This window comes from Carassius auratus, chromosome 30 (genome assembly GCF_003368295.1).
Source record: "Carassius auratus strain Wakin chromosome 30, ASM336829v1, whole genome shotgun sequence".
Taxonomy (NCBI): Eukaryota; Metazoa; Chordata; class Actinopteri; order Cypriniformes; family Cyprinidae; genus Carassius; species Carassius auratus.
The window spans coordinates 20,327,823-20,353,333 of record NC_039272.1 but is presented as its reverse complement, the minus strand read 5'-3'; the positions used below and the strand labels follow the sequence as shown (position 1 = coordinate 20,353,333).

At 37.6% G+C, this 25,511-nt stretch overlaps 2 protein-coding genes across 3 annotated transcripts in view; both read right to left on the bottom strand.

Annotated features, from left to right (window-relative positions):
- The window catches only part of LOC113049590 (latent-transforming growth factor beta-binding protein 3-like), a 35,643-nt gene extending 20,465 nt beyond the window's left edge, over nt 1–15,178 (bottom strand). For both annotated transcript variants that reach the window (XM_026212054.1, XM_026212055.1), the window contains exons 1-2: nt 14,506–15,178; nt 3,023–3,171 (exon numbers count right to left, since the gene is read on the bottom strand). In XM_026212054.1, the coding sequence (XP_026067839.1) occupies nt 3,023–3,171; nt 14,506–14,746 (390 nt within the window). In that variant the 5' untranslated portion in view covers nt 14,747–15,178. The remainder of the gene's footprint in view (nt 1–3,022; nt 3,172–14,505) is intronic.
- Nucleotides 15,179–19,701: 4,523 nt separating this feature from the next.
- On the bottom strand, nt 19,702–24,895 carry LOC113049589 (zinc finger protein 324B-like). Its single transcript, XM_026212053.1, has 3 exons — nt 24,801–24,895; nt 23,800–24,519; nt 19,702–22,832 (listed from the first exon to the last, which is right to left on the bottom strand). Exons 2-3 carry the CDS (start codon nt 24,503–24,505, stop codon nt 21,835–21,837), a joined length of 1,704 nt encoding a protein of 567 aa, XP_026067838.1. The 5' UTR covers nt 24,506–24,519; nt 24,801–24,895; the 3' UTR covers nt 19,702–21,834.
- Nucleotides 24,896–25,511: the final 616 nt, after the last annotated feature.

The window sequence follows — 25,511 nt, the reverse complement described above, 5'->3', positions numbered from 1 at the left end:
TAACACAGTGGAAAGATGAATCAAGAAGTGGCCTGCCATAACTTGAGGACATTTTTAATTGTTTCGTTTTGCCACTTGGAGTAGACAGGTCTTCGATGCAGAATTATAAAAGCCCTTATGCATATCAGTACCTGCACAGCGGAAAAGTCAGTTGATTACTGGTACATGATCCTGAAAGCAAATTCGTGTTTTTTAAAGCAGGCTTTAAAGCAAGATCACCCAACTGCTCCCCATTAAACACAGTATAGAAGTACAGTACAGGTTGTAAAATCGTGTCGTATATCATCTCGTCCGTACGATTTTCAGATAAACTCACTCGAGCCGTGTGCGTGGACATACGATCTTCCGACCATCCGAATTCGCACCGTGTACACCTGCCCTAAGGGACCAGTGGATGGAGTTTATTTTTAAAGAGCATCAACGGAGTTATGCAAGTGTTTGTGTTTGTTCCCTGCATTTCGAAGATGCTTGTTTTACAAACAAGGCCCAGTTTGACGCCGGATTTGCACATCGTTTATTTCTTAAGGATAATGCAGTCCCAACGAAAAAGGGTCACGATTGTGTGTTGGAACCGCATGCGGTGAGTAAAACTGCTTCAAATATCTCTGTGTTGTTAACTTAGCTATCGGCGCGTAAGCACATCAAGTAACAACATACGATGTTGTCATCAAACTGCACTTTCCACATGTACAGGTTAAAAAAAAAAAAAAAAAAGACGACATAAAGTGGAACATTTTCCAAAACCGCTAAGCAAAGATATACAGTTTCAGTACATACCACATAGAGACGTCGTTGCTGCTGCTGCTATTGTTAAATTTCCTCTGGATCTGATTCTGGATCATAAATATACGCTGGGTCAGACTGTTAGCCATGGTTTGTTTTGGTTGGTTTTGTCCTCACGGTGTCACAGCTTCCACATGCTCTCAACGCAAAAGCCTACTGGCGCTCGTGATTCTTTAGCTCCGCCCACACGACACGCCTCCAGCCGGTCGTGTTTTTCCGGGAAAAATCGGTACAGACTATCTTTCTCTTATGAATATAATAAAACTAAATACTTTTTGGAGTTATGAAGGATGCAGTACTACTCTATAGGTACTCAAGATTAACAGAATATTGAGTGAAAATGAGCATTTCACCCCCCCTTTAACATTTGTAGATGGTCTAAGGCAAAAGAATTGTAAAAATTGAAAAATAAAAAAAACACTTTTCTAGATTTTGGCAAAAAGTATACAGGCTACTAAAGAAACAAACAAACAAGTCTGTGAAACACTTTAAAGACATTAAAGTATTTTTAAGATATTTAATAAAGTTTGCTGCATTGTAAAAAATAAAGATAAAAAAAAGTAAAACAATACTTGTATAAGATTGTGTTTTGAGAGTGACAAAAAAACATAAGTCTCACGTCGCATTTTATTAACCCTATTACTTATAGTTATTATATATAATGTTATTATAATAATGAAGGCTAAAATTTGAGGTAAAAACTGTTAGCCTGAATGCACTGTAAGTCGCTTTGGATAAAAGCATCTGCTAAATGCATAAATTTAATTTTTTATTTAATTTAAATTTAAAATGCCTTTAGGCTAAAGCTAAATCTTAACAAACATTCTAAAAACAGTTATTAGCTTCTATCCAAAACAAATCATCTAAAGTTTAGGCTATAAAAACGTTAATCCAAAAAAAAATTAATTTAAGGTGAAGCTGATGCCTACCTCTCTCATTCGGCACAAATCCAAAGCTTTTACAAAATAATTCAAATTTTAAAGCTTTTGCAAAATAAAGAAAACTAGGGACCCAGTCTATGCTATTTCATTTTCCTTTCCGAAAACTTTGGAGCATGTCACAATGAACTGTAATTTAGCAAATTTTTTCTTTTGTTTCGTTAATCTGTCTGAAATATATTTAGTGTATATGTCTATATTCCTTTTTTATGTAATCCTATGGTTTTTCTTTTTTCTCCATTCACAGAAGCGCTGCAGGTGCATGTGATCTGTTGAATTCATCTCATACTATCCTCAGATAAACTCTACGGGTGGTGCATTGCCATTGCGACTTACCTATGATGAGTTCACACTTCACAGCTGAGCGGACATTTTACTCGTTGGCTTCAGCGTCACATTTGCATATGACGTACTACTGGAATTCGTGATTGGTTGACAGCAAATTCCAAATATTAAATGGAACGATAAAATAACGCTATTAACTGCTTAATGGCCATTTCAAATTTTCGATTCTGGAACTATAAAATTTTATTTCGTTTCTGGTTCTGTTCCTTCCAAAATTTTGTTTGTTTCAGGTTTTCGTTCCATGAACTGATTCAGAGCCCTGGTAAAAATTCTGAAAATCTTTTAGAGCTCATAATTGGTTTAAAAATGTTATTAATTTAGTGTCATGTTTTTGAATTTTTTTTAGTGATGTGTAAGCTATAGCTTCTGACCTTTAACTTAAAACACACTCGTGATTTTATGAGATTACTATTACTTTATGAGATACTGCTTTATTTATTCAGAAACACAAGGTTTTTACTTCATTTTGTAACAAATAGGCAAACAGCCCCCCCCCCCATGTAAATAAAATGCCTTACCAGATAGACGGTGCATGCTCTAGGGACTTCTGACTCTGTCACACACACCGAGTGCATCAACTTGCATTGTACGTGCATTCTCAAAATAAATGCAGGGATTCAAAACAGTGAATCTAATTCTCGCAAAAGTTTGCTTCAAGAATGACCACACTGCTTTCGTGATCTAATTGCTAGCACACCCTGAAGCTCATGTGAGTTAATACTCTTATCGGCAAGACATATCTGCATATTTTTTTCATATCGGGCCAATGCCGATATTTTAATGACTGATTCTGATATCGGCCCGATAATATTGTGCATCCCTAATTCAGTATATTCTTTCTATCACAACTGGTTTTGCACCATCAGTATGTCTGTTCATAATCAAGAAGACAACTGGAAAAAAGGGTGCATTTAAAATTAAATCAGTGGAAAACACAGTGTGAAGGAGACAGTCACCTGTACATTGTAGACAGGCTGCTTGTTGCCTCGAGAAGCTTGAGTCCGAAGTGGGAATTGGCAGAGACGTCCAGTGAAGCCTGGTGGACAGAGACAATGTGTGCGGGTACTGCATACTCCTCCATTCATACAGGTGAGAGGACACACCACTGCAAACAAAGACAGATTACAGGTTAGACATGACACACCAGCTTTGACAACATTTAGATATTAATAATCATTATAATATATCATACAGTTTATATATATTTAGAATAGCTAGTTTAATTAATTATATAATGTACATCAAACATACATTTTTACATATATAGAGAGCATTAATACATTAATGACAATCACATCATCCCCTGAGATTAAACATACTAATTATCATTTATGAGGGCTGCCTGCACTTTATTTTTCACTGTCACAAAAGCACAAGGCCTGGTTTAAACAGATTCAGAGTATCTACTTTATATTGTGGCATGTCAGACTGTGGTCTGGTTAGAGAGCTCTTATGTGGGCTGAAGTATCAAGCCAGGCTTAACCAGATTATTCTGGAACACTGGCATCATTATTTAATACCAGCTCACGGTGGTTTCAGAGAGACAAATCCAGTGTCTTTCTGTTTTTGTGTTCTACTTGCTCTGTGAAGAGCTACTCTATAAATTATTCAAGAGTATATTTGGTGACACCTGAATGAAAGGTTTTAGACTAGTTTTAGACTTACTGTAATACGGAAGAACATGTTGTCAGGAACACAATTTACAAACAAACATAAAAGTAAACAATTTTAGAAAAAAAAGCCAACACCCATGAAGTTAATGCTGCACCGCAAAGATCTTGACAGCAGATGTCCAAAACAATACCGAAATTCCAGACTGGACAACCAGAGGACATTTTGAAGAGCCCAAAGGCATATGATCAGGCTGGCAGCAGCAAACTGTGGCTCGCCTGTAGCTTGATGAGGACAACACACGGAAACAATTACAGCTGGCCGGACTCTGTCTGTGTGCGTATGATTACCACCCACACACGCTCACACTGATTAAAGCTTCCACACCACCAGCCTTCTTACTTTACATAAAAATAGGATGACTTTATATAAATGTGCTTATGACAGAGAGGGAAACAGTTAAAGCAAAACCAAGCAAATACAGACACAAACAAACAGTTCGAGCAAAAACAAAAACAAACGGCCACATGAGTAGAACATGAAAAGTAAAAAGGTTTTTTTTCTCACTTTATTGCTTTCTTCCTACCTTTCTAAATGTCCAGTAATCATAGCAGAGACACACTGAATGTAAAGTGCCATTGTGTCAGTGAGTGCATGTGTACCGTGGAGCTTTAATGCCTATGTGGGTGTGTAGGGTCTATATATGGCTGTGAGTGATTTTTTTTTTAGTGTGTGGAAGGTTTTTGTTTTTGCCTGTGAAGTGCAGACATATTCATAACCGTGTGTAGATTTGTGTGTGTGAAGCTGTCTCTGTGTGGGTGGGGGGGAATGCCTCAGTGTGTCTGTGCTTGCTGAGTTAATTGCAGTACTCCAGACAGACAGAGGTTTCAAAAATACAGCTTTAGACTTCACTACAGCCCTAACTCAGACGCATACATGTGACTTTTCCCAGCAGCGTTTAGTTCACAGGGAATGTGGTGATTTTGTAGTATATCTTGCTCTCTTACCAAAATTTTAGTTTGATTGTCTAAATCTGCTTAGACTAGCTTTCTTTTGCTATAAAATATTTTCTTTAATCTCAGAAAGTCCAGAACACTGACTAAAACTCTAGAAATATTATAACACACCGTGTGCTTCTTATGTCTGAGCTAAAGAGCAAGTTAATGGATTTAACAGACCCAATATGTGTGTGTATGTGTGTGTGTGTTAATGGGTGGGGTGTATATGATAGGACAGACTGTGTGATGATTTTCTGCGGGTTAGTTGGGGGGTGTCTGCTGTGCTCATCTAATCCACTGCTTGTCTGAAAATCACCATGTATTTACAGTAAGAAGCTGAAAGCTTCATATCAGCTTTCTCACACTTCAGTATAAAAAGCAGGCAGCTGAATCCATAAACCTGCCACAGCAGTGGATAAATCAGCAGGGTTCAAATCAGGTCCTTGAACGGCTTTAATCTGAGACACAGAAGGAAAATAAATAACCTTTTACAGATTGTGTTCTTAAAATGTCTTTGCTCACCAGTTAAATATTTAAAATATTTTTATTTTTGTTCTGGCCACCATACTAATTCATTCTAGTTGATGTAATGTAATATATTGTGGGGGTAGGTCATACTATACTCAATGTAAATCACCTAAGAGTGAGCAACCTTAGCCTCAGTCAAATGCCAGCTAAAAGCTCATTTAAAAAAGCACCCTGAGCCAAGACAAAATTACATATGAGATGTCTTTAATATGTCATCGCTTGCAGCCAGCCATGTGATTAGAGAGCAAACTAAGAGTTATGCTTTAAATTTCTCACTGAGGAAAAATAAACAAGTATCTTGTCCTCTCCTTCTCAATAATAACTCAGATTTAATAATAATTCAGACTATGCTCAGATGTACCAAGATACCAAAGTCTGCCATCAAGTCTGAAGTTTCATTAAGAACAATCTTAACAGATTCTGAATTAATGTAAATGATTCATACCTTAGTCTCATGATTTGAGATATTAAAGAGCAATGTCTTAGCAATAAAACTGCAATCTCTATGTGACTCTGTGATAAAGGAGCAACAAACATTGAGCACACAGCAAATTATATATAGAAGTCACATTTCAAATGTTTAGGGTTGATACGTTTTCTTTTAATATATATATATTTTGGAAAAATGTTTCTTATACTCACCAATGCTGCAGCTATTTTATTTTAAAAAAAAAAATACAGTTAAAGCTGTAATATTGTGAAATATTATTACAATTTAAAAGAACTGTTTTCTATTTTAATATATTTTAAAATTATTTAAATCAATAATTATTTATTATTATTTATTATGGCAGAGCTAAATTTTAAGCAGCTATTACTTCAAACTTCAGATTTAGTTTTTAATAAACACCTCTTTATAACACTGTTCAACATTATTTGAAAAAAAAAAGTTCAAAAGAACAGCATTTAACTGAAATAATTTTTTTAACACTTTTGAATAATTTAATGTGCATTCATTTTTTATGTCAATGTTCTGAGCCCAAACTGCTGAATGGCGAACAAATCAGTGTATGTGAAAAAATCATCAAAGAAGGCAAACTTTAGCGCTCTCCATCAAAACCTGTTAAGACAATATTGTCGTCAGCTTTGTATCTCTGTTCCTCAGTATAGGACTGAATTCTGTCTGTCTGCTCTCATCTTGTGTTCAATAAATCTCTTTATACTACGGAGGCTGATGAATCCTTGAATCTGATTGGCTGACGAAAGTTCTGAGGTGGAACTTTTTTATTTCAGGAAAACGCACGGCAAACGTAGTTCCATGCAGCTGCCTTGATCACATCATAGTTCCAAATTACTTCACATAGTTAACTGTAATAACGGTCTCACAGTTTGCAAAAAAGGTGTGGTCAGCACTGCCCTGTCGATTTTATCAGTTAGCCTATATAGTGTATCAACTTAAAGGCTGCACATGACATTTCTCACTAGTGAGGTAATAACAGTGCTGTGTAGAGATGCTGCTGCAGAACACAGTTGAAGGACGCACAGAGCAAACCGCTGGCCATAAACTTTTTTTTTCAAATCAAAGAAAACTATGTATAATTGTTTCAGAGGTTTAGAAGGAAGGAGCGAAAAAAAAAATGAATGGAGGTATGAGTAAATGACAGATAGTGGAAAAGGAAAAAATGAGACTGCTTCAAATATTCACACAAAGAATTGTAAGCTGTTTTCCTTTAATGCACCAGTGGCAGAGCAGGAACTAGACCCTTAGGTGTATGTGAGAGAGGAAGAAAGACACCCATGAGTGCAGTACCATTTGTACAGTGGTGTAAAAGCAAAGAAATGTTCACATTCCTCAGATACCCTGGTGCAAAGGCCAGCAAGCTCAGACACATACACACAAGAGCACTGGCTCTCCCTGGCAGAAAGATTCATGACTTAACCACAATCCACTCAAGCTTTTATTAATTATTAATTATTATATTAATATTATATATTATTCTATACATATTAGACATTAAGTCTCTCTTTTTCTCTATATGAAAGCCTCTCTCTTTCATTCATAAAGCACCAGGGCTTTTATCCCCAGCCACCTCCTCACACAGATGAATCACTTTAGCACCAGTCAACACTAGTCATGTATGCTTCAGCTGCAGGGTTATTCAGTTCAGAGAAGCTTCAACACCTACATGCCAGAGTGTTTAATGACTGACCCATTTAAACGGTCAGAAGCTATCAAGCTTTTTACATCAAAAAAACATCATCATTTAGAAGTAATAGACTAGATTTTTTCTGTCCTGTTTTGACCCACTCATTGGAACACTAAATATGAATAGGTGTGGAGGATTGTCGATTCAGAAGTAAACGCCCACTGCTATGATTGGCTAACAGTTGTGTATGTTTGACAGCCTACATTCTTCACAGATGGACATTGCTGTGATTTAGGTTAAAACTACATAAATGCTCATATCAAACGATCTGTAATATCAGACAAAGCAATAGTGACCAAGTAATAAAAACAGTTAAATTCAAATTTTTACATGACATGGTCTGGCACTTAATTAAATATAAACTTTATCATTTGTTTTCTGCTTAGACCTGCATTTGCCACTCTTATCATTTACCTAGTTAAAACCTAGTTTACCTAGTTAAAAACATCAGTAAAACACTAGTACACACACACACACACACAATCAAACATTGAGGATTGGTAAGATTTGTTTCTCTTGTGCTCACCAAGTCTACGTTCATTTGAAATAGATATTTATAAATGTAACATTATAAATGTCTTTCATGTCATGATTGATAAATTTACTGTTCTTACTGCTTTCTTTCAAAGGAAAATCTAACTGACTGAAGGTTTTGCATGGTAGTGTGTAAAAGAGCTGCAGGCATGTAAGAATGACAGTTCTACTCTGAACAGAATAAAAAGTATTGAAATTCATTACACTGCCTAATTGAACAAATTTCTTCAATTATCATCTAGAAGATATAGCACTTCACGCACCCGCTAACACATCAATACCAACTAACTTTATCTGCTAACAAAGATACTAGCAAAAACAGCAACAAACCCTTCCATTAAATTGTATGTTAGCAACTATAATTTAGTGTTCTAAACACAAACATATGGAAAATATAAAAGTGGCCATTAGTGTCAAAACAGAAGGTGGGGCAAAAGAATAGTCAACCTAATTCAGTTTCTTGACAAAAGCCTGGGACTTTTTTTTATTTCTGTGGGAAGCCCAATAACAAAAACAACAAGCACACACCCATTGTAATGCTTAACCCAAGTTTTCCAAAAATACACAAACTATATATAATCACTATCAGCAATGTGTTAAACCTGACAGTCATAAAACCATCAGAGACACTTTAAAAAAATGCTCACCTAGAGTCTGGAGAAAAGTCTAGATAAGAGAAGAGTGAGTGTTAACTGAAAGGGAATGTGCATGTACACTACTGTATATCAACATACATAAACATACCCACGTACAAATACCACACAAACACAAATATTAACATTCTAGCATGTATGGATGCCTTTTTCTCATGAATACATGTTCTTTCAAACATTTTCCTACTGTAGCATTAAAAGCTGTTTGACTTCCAAAAAGCACAAATCAGCTCTCCAAAACAGCAAACTTACTTCAAAGCACCTCCACTTTTGTCAAGAGTCTAACCTGAGCTAAAAAAAAAAAATTACAAATAACTTTCATCCACAGATCTTACAAAACAAACAAACACATCAATTAAAAACATCAAACCAATGCAGGCCTTTCCTTTCATCTCAATGTTTACATTTTCCTGCGATGAAACGGCATCCTGTAAGGTTCTTATACATAGTGGCATGGGGACCAGAACTGTAGTAACCTTGGCAACAGTGGAAGTTCCAGATTCTGAAAGCCAAACAGATGTGAGGAGTCTGTGACCGTGATGTCATCATCAGCGCTTGACAGGTATTTGTGTATTTATGGAGAGAAAGGAAGAGGAAAGGGGACATGTAGAATGGAATATTACGGGAAATTTCATGTGCAGAGAGAAAATAGGCCAGACACTGCAAACACTAACTTTTATACAATACAGTAAGACTATGATGAAATTTCTTTTTTGAGAGTTGTTGAAAATATAAATGTATTTGGAAGCTATTTGTACCTTTTCTTGGAGCGTGTTCTTGTGAATCCAGAATTATCAAACAAGTCTTGATGTGGTGCTTTATCTGTCTAACTGAAGTTGTAAGGTTTAGTCTGACTGAGAAAATATTGATGTTTTGGTGTCTCCGTTTGCCTGGGCACCAATTAAAGAGAAAACCAGAAGTGATGTCCTGGTCCCCCGAATAGTCAGATTAAATAAAACCAGGGGTCCAAACATAACGGCTGACATCACTGCCTTCTGCTGATCTATGATTAGTCTGTGGAATTAGTCTGTGATATTATTAATCAGTAATATTTAAATGTCTTGGACCTTCCTTAGTCAGGGACCAGGGTTGAGTCATATTTATTTTTTGACAGGGATGAAAGCAAGGCTGTGAGGGATAGAAGCACAGTGTGTTCAATGGACTGTACTGTTGTTTAACATGTCAATTGTTCAGCTGACAAAACATTTTGTTAAACACATTTTCAAACTTCATAAAACAGTTTTGAAAGTTGTTTTTTCAATTACATGATCTAGTACCTTTACACATTATGTACCATTGTAAAGACTGTGGTCTATCCCTCATAGCCACGTTTTCATCCTGTCCGGACTAAGGGAGATAGTTCACCACAAAATGAAAATTCTGAAAAACAAAAGATATTTTGAAGAACTTTTTTGGCTATACAATAAAAGTCAATGATGCAAAACAACTTTGGATATTATTAACTTTCATTGCATAGACAAAAAAGAAAAAAAAAAGAAAAAAAACTTTCTTACTTTATGTACTTCAGAAGAAAAAAAGTCATCCAGGTTTGAGTAAATTATGACAGATATTTCATTTTTGGCTGAACTATGGCTTTAAATACTAAGCATCACAAAATGATTATGGAGGAGAAGTCTATAATGCTAAAAGCATCAATGAAACATGTAAAATAATTAAATTAGTCCTATCACTCAAAAACCTTGTCTACCATTAACCTTCAGATGTTTTTGCTTGTGAATAACTAGAGTATGCGGCCAATAACAAATACACATATATACAGACATTCCTCTGCTCTGCTTTAAATAACTGGCCTCATTCTCACAGTGAAAAGCAGCGAGTTTACTCAGAGTAAACCAGAATGCTTGTTTAAGGGCCTGAGTTTCAATGTTGCCCTTTAAAAAAGCCCACAGCTACCACCTCTCCCCTCAAACACAGACTCTCACTTATACACAGTGTTCTCTTATCACTTTCCAACACAACCTCTAATTGAGATTTCAAAGTCTTAGACTGGCAAGACCAATTATGCCAATTGCATCTCACTCTGCTCTTCAATCTACTTCATAAGAAATGCATGGGAAACTTTGCAAGGAAGAATGGGAAATACGATCCACAAAAAAGCAAAGGTTAGATAAAAAGGACAGCGAGACGGAAAGGACTGAGAAACCAGAGGTTGATGACACAAAAACTAATAACTACTGCACTTCATACAACAAATGGTGGATGACCACTGACTCACGCACTCAGAAACACACAAGGTTTGGCATTCTTCTGGAATGTTCAACTGGATTTCTGACACGTTTTCCACTCTCAAACTGCTCCTTTGTGGCTTTCTGCATGGATTTTTTTCCATGTATAGGAGCAGGGGAGGAATAAAACCTGATTAGCCCCAAAGACTTCTAGTATCTAGTTATGTAATAAATCTGGCTCTTGCTATTGTGTGCACTCTCACAGCATACACTGAGCACTGGACTCCACAGTAAAGAGGGATCACAGACTGTGGTATAAGTAGAACAGAGTTAAAGAAATGAACAGAAGTCACCAAAATACAAGAAAATATGTGACGCCTACATGTGAAAGAGAGGCAGTGTGTGTATGTGTTTGTGTGTGAATGAAGACTGAAATAGGCATTGGGTAGTGTTTTTGTGGCATGCTCGCGTCGTTCTACTGGGCACTCTGCAGAAGTGGAGGATGGTTTGGAGTTTACACACCTCTCACCACAAAACCCAGATCCTGGCATTGACAGACAGACACAGGAATACAAAAAGAGTAAAGGAGGCTGCTTTCTCAGTTTTTTAACTAGCTGCTAATGAAACTGCCATTAAATAAGCAAATATTAACAAATAGTTTACCCAAAAATTACAAGTTGCTGAAAATGTTCCCACCCTCAGGCCATTCGAGATGTAGATGAGTTTGTTTTAAGAAATGTAGCATTAAATCGCTTGACTACCAGTGGATCCTCTGCAGTAAATGGGTGCCGTCAGAATGAGAGTTCAAACAGCTAATAAAAGCATCACAATAATCCAACACACAACTTCCAGTCCATCAATTAACATCTTATGAAGTGAATAGTTCCATGTTTGTGTGAGTTGTGAGGGTCACTTGTTGATTATTGTGATGTTTTCATCAGCTGTTTGAACTCTCATTCTGACAGCACACATTCCTTGCAGGGGATCCATTGGTGAGCAAGTGATGTAATGCTAAATTTCTTCAAACTTATTTACATCTTCAATGACCCGAGGGAGTAAATTTTCTGGAAATTCTCAATTTTGGGTGACTATTACTCCACCCCCAAATAAAAATATTGTCATTAATCACTTACCCTCGTGTCGTTCCAAATCCATAAAAGCTTTGTATGTCTTCAGAATCAATTTAAGATATATTGTGGATGAAAACCGAGAGGCTTGTTTACTGTCCCATTTACAGCCAAGTAAATTATACTGTCAAGGCCCAGTAAAGATATGAAAGACATCGTCAGAATATTCCATCTGTCATCTGGACCTTGACACTGTATTTTACTTGGCAGTCAATGGGACAGTCACAAGCCTCACGGTTTTCATCCAAAATATCTGAAATTATATTGCAAAGACAAACAAAGCTTTAACAGGTTTGGAACGACACATGGGTAAGTGATTAAAGGGATCATTAGATGCAATTTCACATTTTCTAGCCTGACTACATCAGACTTCGTACTTCCGCTCAATTTCAATTAGCTTCTGTACTCAGTCTGAGATAGCAAACCATCTTCTAGTTTTCCTCCGGCTCCGCAACAGCCGGCCAATCAACAAACAGAGGACTGGCTGAGAGCCATGACGTAGACGCTAAGCGCCGAGTTTAAGATTGTAGTTTAGGTTAGGGAAATCGAAAACAACAGCGGACACGGAGACACGGGATGCACGTGATATCCCCAGCATTTGCCAACTGAAGCAGCATAGCTGTGTTTACTGCAGAAGTTTGAGGCAGCTCAGCGCATAACACACATCATAACCAAAAGTTATGTGATTGGCTTACGGGTACACCAATGATTTTAAACTTCAGACAAGTCCCCCATGAGAAAGTAAACGCCTGTCAATTATGCCCTTCCAGACACTGTCTACAAAGCAAAGCGAAGTAGCAGAGTTTGGTATTAACCAGGCTACATTTAACCACTTTAATCACAAAAATTTCATTTTGGGGTGGAGTATACCTTTAACAAAAAGAAAAGGCAGCGACTCAGCATATCAAATAAGATGAGTCGACATGTGAGTATGTCTTTAGGTGTCTGATCCTCCAGACAGTGTATGCATTCCATGACTGAAACCACAAAGACTAAGTCAGAGAAAAATGTTATATGTATCATCTTGACAGCTGAGTCAGGCTTTAAGCAAAATGTAAATCTAAAACCTAATGACAAGTTTTATTGCTAGCATTAAAATAAAGGTTTTTTTTTAATGATGATGATTATACAGCTTTAACACAGTTTGAGTGTAGCGGCAGTGGTTATTTGCACTGAACACCAACTCTGAACTCTGGACAACTCTAAGCTAGCGACTGAAAGACGCAAATAACTTTGTCAAATCACAGCTTTGTTTCTAATAAAGATGTTTTTTGTAAATATTGTAAATGGATATGAATCGATTTCGACTTTTTATGGTGATACACATACACTCTACCATGACTGAAAGAAAGAAAAACTTTTATATCAAAAATATTTTCAGGTATGTTTTGAGACTTCTAAGCTTATTATTTAAAAAAAAAAATTATATTGTTACCTGTGTCTAATTATAAAGCTTTGCTTGTTGTAGAACTAAATTTCAAAAAGTCAGAGAATAAGGGTCAGATATGATGTTTGTTATTCTGAAAGCAAGTCTCCGACCCCACATCCTCACACACTGCTCTTGGTCAGAGTCTTAGAGCTTGATGTGTGTGGACTTCTTCAGACTTCCATAAATGTAGCTTTCACTCAGCTGTGACTCAGCTTCCTCCTTTATTTTTACCACATTTATTTATTTTTGGACTCGACACTTTCAAAAGCACACGGGCATCCAGCAGACAAAATTAGAGAGAGCGAGAGGGAGAGGAAGAAAGACAACACACCAAATGAACCTGCTGAGAGGCAGAACTAAAATAGCCAACACTTGCATCGCAATACTGATGAAAACCCAATGACAAACATGTTGAGCTAAACCCACACACACTTACAGACATACTCTCTAAGCATATCAGCTCCTGGTATTCTGTACTTGAAATAACAAACTGGTACACCAGTCCTTACAGAGGGGGGTCTCTCTTACTAAAATACACACAAAAACTATTTTAGTAGTCTGTCGACTGTGACTGTTTATTTATGTGGACAAAGAAAATGTGAATGTACAGTATGTGTGAGTTTAAGAGAAGATAATATGTGTGTGAGCAGTGTAGATCTTGCTGCATAGACTTTATGGCACCATGCCTTACCACATCCAATCTGATACAGCTCAGAGCAAGAGCTACCCTGCCAACCAGACAATATGCAGAAACCATTACCAAGAGCGAGAGAGAAATAGACGGAGAAAAAGTGAGGCAGTTATTACTGCTTTTCCACTCAAAGACTCACGTGCCACATATACAACCACAAAGTTTGTATATTAAAGGGACAGTTCACTCAAAAAATAAATAATAATTATTCACACTTTTACATCTGCATGCCTTATTTTCTTAGGTGAAACATAAAAAGAAACGTTAGGCAGAAAGATGCTATGAAAGTGAATGGAGACTGACGGTTTCAGTCACTAATATTTTACTTCAGAAATAAAGTCATACAGGTTTGGAACAACATGAGGGTAACTAAATAAGTAGGAACTAAAGTAATTCAAGGTACATTTTTTTTGGGTTAACTACACCTTTAAGGTCCTTCTTCGTCCAAGTGTGGCAAAAACATTAACAATAGTGTTCGTGAGGAGTCCTGTCATCAGACCAAACCGAATAAAAATCATTCTTAACTTTTACTTACCGACTCTGAAGCCCGGCCCGGTCAGTGTGTCCGCCGACTGACCGTTTTCACCGATGAGGGTCGTGTTGTTGCCCTGTTCGCAGGTGTCCTGACACTGGCCCTTCAGACATGTCCGTTTGCAGATGAGTGGCGCGATAACTACTTTGAAGCGCTCGCGAGTGGACGCGCGCTCTCCGCACAGAGCCAGCCGCTGGAGCGCGAGCCAGATGAGGAGCAGATGGGAGAAAATCAGAGATGGCATGCTGGCATCCCTCAGTGCAAACACAGGGCATTCACGCTACCACCCACAATATATGTCCGAAAAGCCTGAGCGGATCAGGCGGTCCCTCCGCGCAAGACCGCAGAAGACGTTTTGCTGGAGCCCGGTTTGGAAAATGTAGGACTCAAGCACGCGCTCTCTTCCCAGGCAGCGCTGGCTATGAAAGTTCTCGCGCTGAAAGTTTTCCCGATGCCTTCCTGTCCCGTTTCAAGTGAGAAACTTGAAAAATTACGTCCGGTTTGTTGGATAAAAAATACAGATTATCATCGAGGTCGTTTGCGACATTTTTAAAAGGCGCTTTAAAATTCTTACATATTTTAAAAGGCAACCTGGGAGTGGAATAAGGTGAAAAACTCCTCATTCCTTAAAGCAGTTCTGCTTACTTTCAGTCGCTGCGTGGATAGCGTGTGTGCGTTTCGCAGTTTGGGAAACGTTTAGGAGGAGGAGAGGCAAAACGAGAGCCAATCCACGGGCAGCCGAGCTGGCGCTGGGCCAGAGTAGTACAGGAGCGGGACTCACAGAGGGTTTGATGTCGGTGCTTTTCTCGTCACCTTCTTTTTCCCCTTGTTTCGAACTCAGCAAGCGCCCGATGACGCTGCTGCGCGCGATTATTCGTTGCTGTCACGGTCAGTAAACACAAATAAGACTTAAAATAAAATAAGCCAACTTTTGCATTTGCAACACTAATGAATTTGTAGTGTTTACTACTTTAGCAGAGAAAGAGGGCAATTTACCACTTCTGATTTTAACACCTCTACTGAAAAGCCCTATGCTGGTTTACTGGTCTTCCAACTTGGTTTTAGAGATTTTGGGACACTTGTTGTTGTCAGCTTGGATACGCTGGAGACAAGCAAACTGGTTCCAACCAAGACCGTAGGTAACCGTTTCTGGAAGAGTGAAGGAAATTCTAGGTCTAATTCTAGGCTAGGAAGTGATCATTTTAAACCGTTCATATAATATTTTAAAATATGCATACTGTAGGCCTACATTCAAATTTATTGTATGTCTATGCCACTTTTCAAATCAAAACAGCCATATCTGAGAAACAGTCAAATAGTTGGCATCACTGGATATTATTGTCGGTTGTAACTGTGTTGTAATGCATGGGGCTTTAAGTGGGTGTGCCAGGGGCAGAGGTCAATGGGTTAAGGTATAAGATGTAGTGTAAGATGAAGACACTAATAAGAATAACTGCTCTGTTCTTTGAAGAATAAACAAACAAAACATGGTGTCAGAAGTCATTCTCTTGTATGGAATGACCAAAAAGTGAGTCCAAGGAGGCGATAGAAGGGATTATTAAACCCAAACGTGCAAGAGAGAAAGTGGCGAAATTGGAGAGAAATCAAAAGCAGCAAGTTACAAGCAACCAAACAGCGAATGCAAGTGGGCTTCGTGAAAAAAATCAAAACTTCTTGAATTTGCTACTGGAAGACTGAGGTCAGTTGTCTCTAAAGAATAAACAAAACAATAACGACAAACAGATCGGTGCAAATTTCAAATATTGTTGGTGATAATTTGTAATTATGAGGTCAATGTTTATGGTGGTTATGCTTCAACCAACAAACCATTCTCTCTATTTCTCAGCAAGGATAATAATTTCATGGCATTCCATTAGGTATTTTTGTATGTAAGTATTAACTGTGAGCGTACCACGTACAGGTGCTTAATACAACAATTGTTTGTATAATTTCTACAGCAACATTGTGAAATTAATTCAGTGTGTTCTTGTTTTAGTTATCTATGAAATTTAACTAGCAATTTCTGAGTGAGAATAGTTTCATGGTAAATTCTACACAAGTTGTTATTTAGTGTGTTCGTGTTACCAGTTGAGGAGAAAAATAGAAATTCGACCCTGATAAAAGAAAACCCAAGAGAAAATTATTTTATAGAGTACGCATATAAACAAGATGGGACAAAAGGAAAATTCAAGACAGTAAAATTGGCCAGTGGTCAAGAAAAAACTGTTAGAGAAGGATGATGGAGAGGCAATGTTAGAGAAAGTGAGTTGAATCACTTCCTTTAAGGAAAGTGAGAATGTTTGCTTTCAGTCACTGTGGAAATGACTGCATGAGAGCTCCTCTCTCTCTCTCTCTCACACACACACACACACACACACACTGAGTTCACAGGCAGATATTACATTTTTGGCTACACATAGGCATGCAGCTCTAAAACCCACAATGGACATGCGCAGTTGCTCAAACTCACATAGGCATTATGCTAAAATCCATGTCTGCATCCATTTTTTTTTAAAACACACAGATACATCTGATAAGAAACTTTCATTATAAAGGGTTTCACAACATAGAAAGTTCCCAAAAACACCCAACTCTTCTGAACAGTTCTTAAATAAAAAAAAGAACCATGTGAAGAACATTTTTCATAATCCGAAGAAGCCTTTTCCACAAAAAAGAACATTTTGGGAAATGGAAAGGTTCTTCATGGAACCATATGGTAACAGAGAAACTTTATATTTAAGAGCAAAGACAATGTCACATGACCAGTTCTGTCAATGAAAAACAATGCACGTCAGAATAATCACTATAACAGTCTAATGACACAGAGCAGCAAATTCAGCCCAACAAAGCTTACCCTCAATGTGACATTAAAAGCTGCTTACTGCAGCATAGAGAGCAAGTACTGTGGTCTGGAGGCAGGGTGTGTGCTCAAAGAGCAGAGTGGTCCTGACTTACGTCACAGAGGCTATAATCACGCCTGAGCGGATACACGAGTCACTTCAGAATCCAGGAAGGAGAGTTCTGGTAAAGCATCAACTAAATGTGGGACAGACTTTGGCTGACCGATGTCTCATCGTCTGGGGCAAAACACAGTGGCATTTTTACAACGGAAATCTTTGGGGGTTGAAGAAATTGATGGGAAATGGTAGAAAAACAAGACAAGTCAACAGATACTTTAAGCAGATACCGTGGAAGTTACAAGTCTAGACATTTTTATACTTAGACGTGACAAATTGCACTGACTGGTGTATGTTAACATGCTGTAGAATTATACAATTTTAGGGGCAGCAAGATTTTTTTTTTCCTTCAAAATAAATCACTTTTCATCAGCAAAGACAGACTAAAGTCATTGTCATGTTAATTTGTCATGTTAATTTATACCTTAAATCAAATTCCAACAACATACAGTTAATCCAGACATTTGAGACAGAGTGTGACACAGACAGTACCGGACATATGAAAGGTAAGCAAAGAGGAGCTTATGCTGCCTTCACGTGAAATTTCCCACTTATAAAGTCATGATTACAAGCAGAACAATAGAACAAAGGAAACAGGAAAGTGAATAGAAAATTGTCTACGACAATTAATCTAAAATGACAATATGACATAAATATGTTACAAACAAATCTATTTCTTACAGTTATTTTGAACTTTCTATTTATAGAAGTTTCCTGAAAAAAAAAGAAAGAACAAATTCTACAAAAATATTAGCCAGCAAATCTGTTGATTGATAATAATAATAAATGTTTTGTTGTTGTTGTTTTTTTAGCACCAAATCATTATGTTAGAATGATTTCTAAAGGATCATGTGATACTGAAGACTGCAGTAATGGCTGCCAAATTCTAATTTGACATCATGGAAATAAATTACATTTTATATTATTTTGAAACAGAACAAATATTAAATATAGAAATAGTTATTTTACATAGTTATAATATCTCACAATATTACTGATTTTATTGAATGGTAGAGCACATAAAAATACATGTGACTTGATGACAACAATGAATATAAACATTGTTAAAGGTAAACTTCCATTATTGATCCTTTAAAGAAAAAAAATTGCCTTTTTAAATTCAAGATGTTATTCTCGTGAAAATTATAGATATTTCCATTCCAACAAAGATTTGTTCAAATTCAAAATACAAGTAGTTACTCTGGTGTTGTACCCTGTGAGTCAGACTCTCACCCCCGCATAACCAGAGTCGACACACAGAAAAGAAAAACTACTCATAAAACTGTAAACAAAGACTATATATATGAATACAGTCAGAGGAAAGTATGTCTAATAATATCCCAGTCATGAACTCCGTCACAATGTAACACTGTCCTGTTTATTTGACCATGTTCATGAGTCCTGTTCACATACATACATAATACACTCACCATTTTATTAGGTAGGCCTGCACCTGTTCAACTGGACATTGATATAAAAATCTATCTAGCCAATCACATGGCAGAAACTTAATGCATTTAGGGATTTAGACACGATCAAGACAATCTACCCAAGTTAAAATCAAGCATTAGAATGAGAAAGAAATGTGATTTAAGTGACTTTGAAGTTTGAACGTGGCATGGTTGTTAGTGGCAGATGGGCTGATCTGAGTATTTCAGAAACTCCTGATTTGTTGGGATTTTCATGGACAACCATCTCTAGGGTTTACCACTTGTTACAATCCAGGTATGCGGAAGAACATCTCTGACCACAAAACACATGAGATGGGCTACAGCAGCAGAAGAGCTCACTGGGTGCTACTCCTGTATGTGCAAGCATACTTGGCAAAAAAGCTCTTTCTGATTCTGACAAGAACAGGAAACTAAAGCTAAAGTTTGGCTCATAGGCTCAGCACATTTAGACAAAGAAGATTGGTAAACGTTAGCCTGGTCTGAGGAGTCTGAATTTCTGCTACGACATTCAGATGGCAGGGTCAGACAACGTTAACAACATAAAGGCATGGATCCATCTTGTAGTGGTGGAATAATGGTGTGGCATATATTTTCTTGGCCTTATTCATCGCCCATATCAGTTTTGAATTTTAACAACAACAAAAAAAAAAAAAAAAAAAAGGAAAAAGCTGTCCCCTTAAAAAAAAATGTTGGGATAGTTCACCAAAACTATATATCATTACTCACCCTAAATTTGTTCCATACACCTATAGGAGTTTCTTTCTTCTGATGAAAACAAAAGAATGTTGGTAATTGGTTATTTGAAAAGTTTTAATTGTAAATGATTATAATACTGTTGGTACATCATTCTGAATATGAGTGAACTTGATTGTTACAGATATCAAGAAGATGATGACTGTGCCCTTCTTAATTAAAGAGTATAATGACAGAAAAAATACATATTACATGATAAGCAAGTAGAGATGTTATAGCAAAAGAAATCTCAGCAGATAGATTTCAATGATTTCTTATGAAAACTGATCTGTATTGATATCTTACAATGAACTATAATTCTGGAGAATGAAAGATTACATTGATCATACCATATATTGAAACTAAACATTACAAACAGCTATTTAGAATCTTCTCCTCCATTTGGCTTAAGTGTTGCTGTCCCTTAATTGTATTACAGTATTACACTTATAAAGGTTGCAGACCAGTCTAAAGTACTGGTTAAACACTAGCAAAAAAGAAAAGTATGGGTCTTTACATGGTATCAAACATTCTGTTCTGCACATTTACTAAATATGAGCTCTTTTTACACTGAAGCTTTGTTGGAGTGATAACTACAATCATTTTTGTTGTACTCATAGTTGAATCAACTACAGATGGACCACAACCTTCAAACATCTGCAAGAACATTTCTAAATTCAACATCACATGTGGGCACAGAAACATACAGAATATTGTAACAAAGTGAACGGTTTAGATAGTTCAGAGATATTAAAACACTTGTCATGGATCTTTAAAAGCTCCAGTTACTGGCTTGAAATTTTTTAAGACTAACCTAGTTCAGAGTTATTAAAACACTTATCATGGATCTTTTTAAGATCCAGTTTCTGACTTTAAATTTTTAAGACTAACCTATTTCAAATCAATGTACAGAATATACAAGTCAAATGCACAAAATGGCATTTCATGAGATATTTAAAAAGAGAGAAAAGAAAAAGATGTATTCACAAAACCATACAGTTTGACAGCATGGCCACAACAGAAATAGTGTCTTCATCCCTGGAGGAGAAACAACCATAAAAGCAACTTGGAAGTAGCAGTCTTTTCCTCATATATCCAGTAGAAGGCAGCAATTTTAAAGTTTGCTTGATTTCTGTGCTGGCTCATTATACCTCAATCTAAAGAAGCTTTCACTCTTTAAAACAATCTCCATATTAATTCATATCTAAGTTGGATATGTAAATACACTTTTAGAGATGAGTCAGCTGAATTAACCCTGGCAGTCCCAATTCTGATTCTTTGGATCAGCACCCTGTTAGATACTCTTCACCTTAAACACAACACCTTCAAACACTCTTCAATCTAATGATGCACTCAACAATCACCCAGAGTAAACTGAATGAATATTCTGCAGCTTGCAAACACCCACTGATAAAGAGGTGAAGAACCCAATTTAAAACAATAGTCTACAGCTGTTGAAGCACATCTGTGTGTGAGCCTGTGCAATAAAAACACAATTAAGGCTTTAATGTGTTTATAGTAGCTCTTTCTCTAAAAAAAGGGCACATTAAAATGATTATCACACCAATGACAACACCCATAACATGTGAGTAACAGATATGATACCCTGTTAGTCGCACTGGACAGTCCCTACAATAAAATACAGTTACAGTAGAAAAAAAAAGGTTGTAAGTCTACATGATCCCTGTCTATATGATGATATATATGTACTTGAAGTGGATATTTGAGTCATAAATTTACATAACCATATTGTTAAATGAGGAGTTTGTTGTTGTAGGTTTTAAAATCAGTGTCTACAAGAAAGTGTTGCCACAGACCTTCCAGGACAAGATGTAACCTCGGTTGTATAGTTCCCGCCACATTTCGGTTTTGAATTAAAACCAACAACAACGGTCCCTTAAAAAATGTTGGGATAATTCACTTAAAAATGAAAATTCTTGTAATCATTATTCACCCTCAAGTTGTTCCAAACCTGGATGAGTTTCCTCCTTCTGCTGAACACAAAAGAACGTTGGTAACAAAACAGTTTTTTTCTCCCATACTATGGAAGCCAGTGGGTGTTTGAGTTTGAGAGTGAGTAAATGATATGAGAATTTTCATTTTTAGGTGAACTGTCCCTTTAAGTCAGAGTTTTTTTTTTTTTAACAATAAGACCAAAGTGTTTCCTGTTTTCTTTATCTGTAACTCTGTGATTAAACACAATCCACTACAGGCTCGCCTTCATTCCCTTCCTCTTCCCCCCACATCCCAAACCTCATATCCTCATCATCTATGGATCCTCCATCTCCCTCTCCCAAACTAGTCATTCCTATTGCTTCATCCGCTCCAGGCTCACCCTGATGGGCACGGAGGTGTTTCCTCAGACTAGCTGGATCTTTAAAGCCTCTGTGGCAAAGTGGGCAGCAACATGGCCGCTCTCCCGTGTGTATGCGCTGGTGGTGTTTCAGATGCTGCAGGCGGCTGAGCCTTTTCCCGCAGACGCTGCATACGTATGGTTTTTCACCGGTGTGTGTGCGGCGGTGCTTCCGCAGGCCATCGAGATGACGAAACTGCGTGCCGCAATCGGAGCAGGAATACGGTTTCTCACCCGTGTGGATGCGGAGGTGAGTCTTAAGAGCCCCGGACTCGCGGAAACGACGGCCACAGACAGTGCACGGATATGGTTTCTCTCCAGTGTGGATCCTCAGGTGCTTTTTCAAGCTAGAGATCAGGCGGAAAGTCTTGCCACACTCCAGACACAAGTGAGGACGTTCCCCAGGTGCTTCTCCCATCAGCTCAGAGATTGAGCGTCGTATGGGCTCTTCTGGCGATGAGCCGCCCACCCCTGGGCTTCTGCTGGTGGTCATACCCAAACCAGGAGCATCCCTCTGGGCAGACCTAAGTCCAGAGGTTCCTTGTGATGGGGAACTACTGGAGGAGGGTCCACTGTGAGGCCTGGAGGGGGGCGGTGGTGTAGGCTTGGATTGGTGATGGTGTGAACGGGAACCTCCTTCTTCCTCGACCACATGGACATATGCCAGATCACACACACTCTGTGCCGAGTGCTCAGCCTCCGTTGGCGCCTCTCTTCCTCGCACACACATCTGTCCAGAGTTAGGAACCTGTTCCTCTTTAACAGAGAAGCTTGTGTGTGAGGGAGGGTTTTGGGGTCTGGCATGTGTGAGTCTTCTGCTGTCATCCACCATCTCACCTGTGACACATCACACATTTATACACACAAAGGAAAGGTCTATGACAATTGTCAACTTTGGCATGGCAACTTCACAATTTTTACAATTTCTCATTGTACTTCATAAGAATATTAAATTACTTGTATATAATGTGATATCTGTCATTTTCACAGACAAAATTATTATAATGCTAAACATCCCCAGACAGTTCATCTTTATTATAGGTATTTACAGCTGCAAACTACCAATTATCAAACTGTTACACAGAGTCAACCAAATACTATCTTCTATCGGTTCTTCAGATTGTCTCAAAACATTTAAGAATACCATTGAAGAGCTGATAACCTTATCACTTTTAACTGGTGTTATTTTAAAATATTCATGCACTTTGTGAATTTATTAGTTTGAGATTTATAGTTAGGCTATTACTCATGTCAAAAAACATGAGAAATATTGGACACACAGGCATAAAATAATCAGAATAATTTGTGAAACATGAATAGCTGTCGATCTCTAAACTAGAGAGACAAGCATGCACCAATATTAAACTTTTTCAGGTTATGGTTGATAATCAATAACTGGATGATATTAAAATAATACTATTTATAATATTTGATATTACAATATAAAATCAGATCATTTGAAAGGCAATAATTTAGGCATTAAAATACGGAAACGAAAAAAAAAATTCATTTTGAGATTTATAAATTATTAATATTAAATTAATAATTTATAGAATTATAGATGCTTAATATTAATTACATAAAATGTAAAGAGAGAGGATAATGTGTATGCACAATGAAATATCGACAGATAATTAAATGTAAAAATCTACTATATCGGCATATAACTGATATGGGTCTGATATATTGTGCATCTCCATTCTAAACCACTCAGTGTTGTTGCCACACTGTGTCTAATGACTGAATGCTTCTGTGATAGCACATCGACAATTCATAATGCATGTAATACACGGTGTTGTCTTACCAGGTCGGTTCATATCTGAACAGATGTTCGAAGAATGGACGTTTATAGGGTCATAAAAACTGTTCGTCACCGTCCCATCCGCCTGAATGGAGAGGTGGCAGCTCTTGAATTCCTCCCTGGAGTCAAAGCCGTGTATGGCATCACCCAGAGCGCCACTCAACTCGGGTTCAGCTCCAGTGAAGCAGCGCGGATCCGGCTCGGGCGCGCTCCGATGCGTCAAGCGGCTCGAGTTTACGGGTCCAGCCGCAGCGTAGACGTGAGGACCCGGCATGGGCGGGTTCCCAAATGGACCCTGAAGCTGGTCAATTAATTTCTGTGCGCTACACAGACACTCTTGTAACGTCTTGAGCTCTCTCTCTGAGACTTCGAGTCGAACCTTCAGCTTCTCGTTCTCTTGCTCTTTGGTCAGCAGCTCCCGCTGGGTCTCGGACAGCACCGCCACGATCTCGCCCAGAAGGGTGTCCACCGCCGCGGACAGAGTTGACCGGATGGTCGGTCCGAGGCGCGTTCTGAGTGTGGAGATGGACAGGTTTTTGTCCCGAACTATGTTTTGCATGCACTCATCCTTCTCTCCCTTATGGGATGAGTTGATTATTGTCTGTTTACGGTGAGAAGCACTCGCTGATGAGCTGTTTGTTGATGTTGGTACCGACACTGGGTTGATTCTGCCCGCCCCGTTTTCACCGTTGTTGCGCTTCGAGTTCATAGTGAATTCCTCTGCTGTGCATACAAACGAAAAGCAAACCTATATTATCAGTTATTGCTGTGATATATTGATGTTATATAAAAGGAAACAGTCATGTTCTGATGTCTCACTGATACAGTATTTCCTAATCACCGAGAAATGAAAAACTAGAGACGAGCCAGATAAGCTACTATAGCATTGACATTAGCAAACTATCCCACACGTTCCTCATGCAAATGGAGCTTTTCGCTGACTTGATTTTGATGAAAGCTCGATAAATAACTGCCCTGAATGCTCACAACAATACTGTATTAACCTGCATTAATGTTGTAATCGCTTCTTTGCTACGCGCTAGCGCCAGAGCCTTCCTTCCACAGCAGAAACGCTGGGGTCAATCCTGACTTTTGATTGGTCAAAGATATGGTCGCGGTTTAATGACATACTCTCGCGTAAACAAACGCGCATATAAATGACGATTTTCAGAACGAAAAGCGGATTAACGTTCATTAGCGTTTAGTTAAATTGGCCATGTCGTACGCACTATTATATTTTACACACCAAACATTAGATGAAGCTAAATAATGTATTAACAATTGATTAAATATCAAGTGTTATAAACCATTAAAATGAAATATGAAAGTCAACCTCGCCAAGATACTAAATTTAAATGAGCTATAAAACGTTTTTGTCTTACAGACAAAAACAGACCTAGACCAGTCTTTTTAGGTGGCCTCTGCAAACTTCCAGAGGGCCCTAATAAATCTTAAAATATACTATATTAATATAATAATAAAAAATGTATATGTTATATTAACATAATCTTGATTAAAAAGTAAATTTCAAAAAAGAAGTAAAAATGTACAACAATAAAATAACATATTTTGGGGTTTCTTTTTATTACAACAGAAATACTAGAGAATATAAGCTTAGAAGAGCTTTCAAATATTGTTTTGAACAAAAGGAGCACCTTGGAGTCAAAAGGTTGAAAACCACTGCTCCACACCCCCATCTTTTTCAGATATTATCA